A 3235-nucleotide genomic window follows, 5' to 3' on the forward strand; every position below is an offset into this window, starting at 1 on the left:
AATTGATGCTTTTGAATTGTGAGGCTGGAGAAAGCTCTTGAGAGTCCCTTGGGCTGCAAGGAGGACAAACCAGTCAGTCCTAATAGAATCAACCGTGAATATTCACTGGAAGGACTGATGCTAAAGCTGAAGCTCCAATACTTTGGCGACCTGATGTGAAGAGCCGACTCTTTGGAAAAACTCTGATGCTGGGAAAGATTGAAGGCAAAAGGAGAAAGGAGCAGCAAAGGATGAGGTGGATAGATAGCATCATTGACTCAATGGACATGAATTAGAGCAACTTTGGAAGATATTGAAGTACAGTGTAGCCTGGGGTGCTGCAGTCCATGAAGTCACAAAGTTTGGACACAACTTAGTGAGTGAACAAAAACAAAAAAGTGTTTAAAACCTGTAGATACCAAGTTTTGTAGGAGAACATTACAGCATTATGTCACAGAAAGATCTGGCATACTTATTTTGAATTTATTTTACAAAGAGAAAAATAATGAGCCACTAACAAGTGAGACTGAACACTTTGGGCCAATGACATAGAAAATGTGACATCAGGACAATTCCAGGACACATGGTCTGATATATGCAGTTCTACTTGTGGAAGGGCCAGGACTGAATATCCTGATCTTCCTCAAAGTCTAACAAATAAGACTCAATTTCAAATTTCAAAATAATGTTTTATCCCTGTATAATTTCATTCAAAATTAAAACTGAATAGACTCTGAAAGTCAGATGGACTAATTTTTTTTTTTTGGTCATTTCATGGTGAAGTAATTTTATTTATTGAAAAACCTAAATAGAGTCACAAAACTCAATACAAAGACAGAGATATATTAGTGATTTTGAATAAAATTTCCATTCACCAAGAAACCTAAGATCTGCAAGTTTTTTAAAAGAGTCATTACATTCTGGATGGAGAAAAGTAAGACTAGGCTAAATGAATGACCTGTTAGTAGATTACAGAAAGTTTCATAGGGTATAGTAAATTATATCTTAAACAGGATGGCAAAACTATTTTGCTGAATAATTATCAATGTATCTCAATTTGTCTAATATTCAGTTCTCCTCTGCTCAAATTTTAATACTGATTGCTTTTTTCATGCCTTCTTTCAGGATCTGCCTAACTTAATAATCAAGGAAAGACAAGCAGACAAAGTAAAGGCTTGTGGTGAGCCAGACTTTTCCCCATCCATGCACAGACCACGTGGTCTATGAACATGACAGCCCCCACTTCCTGTTCTGGGGAGTCACACGGGTACCAGGGTAGTATATGTATGTGCTGCCAGGCACTCAAAGGCACTGAACTCTCAGCTTGAGGCAGAACTGAGCACATTTGTTCAGGGAATCCGTGCCTCATGCCACTCTCCAGTCTGCTCTGGGTGCTCCTGGCCTTCACCTTCTCTGGTAGGGACGCTTCCAAACATGAGTGCTCGTGTTCAAGGTGAAAGGAATGCACACAGACACGTGGAGCTTCACAGGGACTTGGGGAGGAAAGGAGGGTTGGAGAAAAGCATCTTAGGATTTCAATTTTTTGTCTTTGGATCCTAAATAACTCCTACACTATTTTATTCATTGCTTCATCTTTGTTTTCTGATTTTTTTCCCACAGGATCTGGTGTGACCCAGAAAGTTACTCAAGACCAGTCAGATGTATCCAGCCAAGTGGGGCAGTCAGTCACCCTGAATTGTCGGTATGAAACAAGCTGGGGCATTTATTACCTTTATTGGTACAAGCAACTTTCCAATGGACAGATGACTTATGTTATTCATCAGGGTTCATTAGTCACAAATGCAAGGAAAGACCGCTACTCGATAAACTTTAAGAAAGCAGATAAATCCATCAGCCTCACCATTTCAGCCTTACAACTGGAAGACTCTGCAAAGTACTTCTGTGCTCTCTGTGACTCACAGTGCTTGAAGTGATAGGAAAAGCTGTACAAAAACCCTGGAGCTTAGTAAGAGAGAGCCCTCCTACTGCAGGAACCCAGCTGAAATGCACATCCACAGACCCCAGACAAGAAATGATGGTCCTGTGGTTATTTAAGTTGTGGTCTGGATCAGAAGATTTAGTTCTAGTTAAAGGCACCTTCTACATTATTTGGAAACAGGTGTCCAGAGTAATTTTCTACTATTATATTCTCCATTTGAATTTTTGACTTTAAATCAACTGTACAGAACATGTGTAAAGTTGTCTAAATTTGAAAACTTGCCCCATAATATTTTAAACTGGCAGTTTTACTTCATCACAAAACTGGGTCTAATTGTGTGGAATCACCATCAAAACTATTTCCTTAATCGTTTCCTCTTAGACTTTGTGTCAGGGCACAATCAGAAAAGCAGAACCATGAGTGATGTAGAATAAGAGATTAGTTCTAGGGATTAGAACTCAGGCAATGGCTAGAGCTGGTGGACGAGTCTGTACAAAGCTGTTATCTTCATATCTGGTGTTGAGCCTGAATTCACTTTAAGTCAGCTTAGAGTAACATTGATGCTTTTGAACTGTCATGTTGGAGAAGACTCTTGAGAGTCCCTTGGACTGCACAGAGATTCAACCTGTCCATCCTAAAGGAAATCAGTCCTGAATATTCATTGGAAGGCCTGATGCTGAAGCTGAAATTCCAATACTTTGGCCACAAGGTGTGAAGAACTGACTCATTGGAAAAGACCTTGAAACTGGAATGATTGAAGGTGGAAGGAGAAGGGGACGAAAGAGGATGAGATGGTTGGATGGCATCACTGACTCAATGGACATGAGTTTGAGTAAGTTCTGGGAGTTGGTGATGGACAGGGAAGCCTGGCATACTGCAGTCCATGGGGTCGCAAAGAGTTGGACACAACTGAGCAACTGAACTGAACAAAACTGGACTGAGGGTAACATTTGTAAAGGAAAGTCTGATGGGGACAAAAGCATGGACAATCTGTGACAAACAAAGTCATATTTGAACTATGAGGACAACTGGAACCCACAGATTGTCTGTTGCTAAGGAAGGGAACAAAGGGAGAATATCCACTTTAATCACTCTCCTTCAGCACAGTGCTGGATGCTGTAGCCAGTGCAGTAAAGCAAATAAACATATAAACAATCTTTTAAGCCAGAAAGGCAGTCAAATTACCACTATTTTCTATCTATGTAGAAAATCCCAAAGAATATACCCTCCAAAACTCCTACTAGTAAGTGGGTTCAGAAGGTCTCAGGATATATAAGGTAAACACACAAAATAAAATGCATTTTTATATACTATCAG

General features: G+C 39.9%; 1 gene segment (V, D, J or C); it reads left to right on the forward strand.

Annotated features, from left to right (window-relative positions):
* The first annotated feature begins 1346 nt into the window (after positions 1-1346).
* LOC120853382 lies at positions 1347-1946 on the forward strand. The segment is given in 2 exon segments: positions 1347-1395; positions 1600-1946. Coding segments are annotated over 2 exon segments (363 nt in total).
* Positions 1947-3235: the final 1289 nt, after the last annotated feature.

The sequence above is a fragment of the Oryx dammah genome, unplaced genomic scaffold (genome assembly GCF_014754425.2).
Source record: "Oryx dammah isolate SB20612 unplaced genomic scaffold, SCBI_Odam_1.1 HiC_scaffold_26, whole genome shotgun sequence".
Classification (NCBI taxonomy): Eukaryota; Metazoa; Chordata; class Mammalia; order Artiodactyla; family Bovidae; genus Oryx; species Oryx dammah.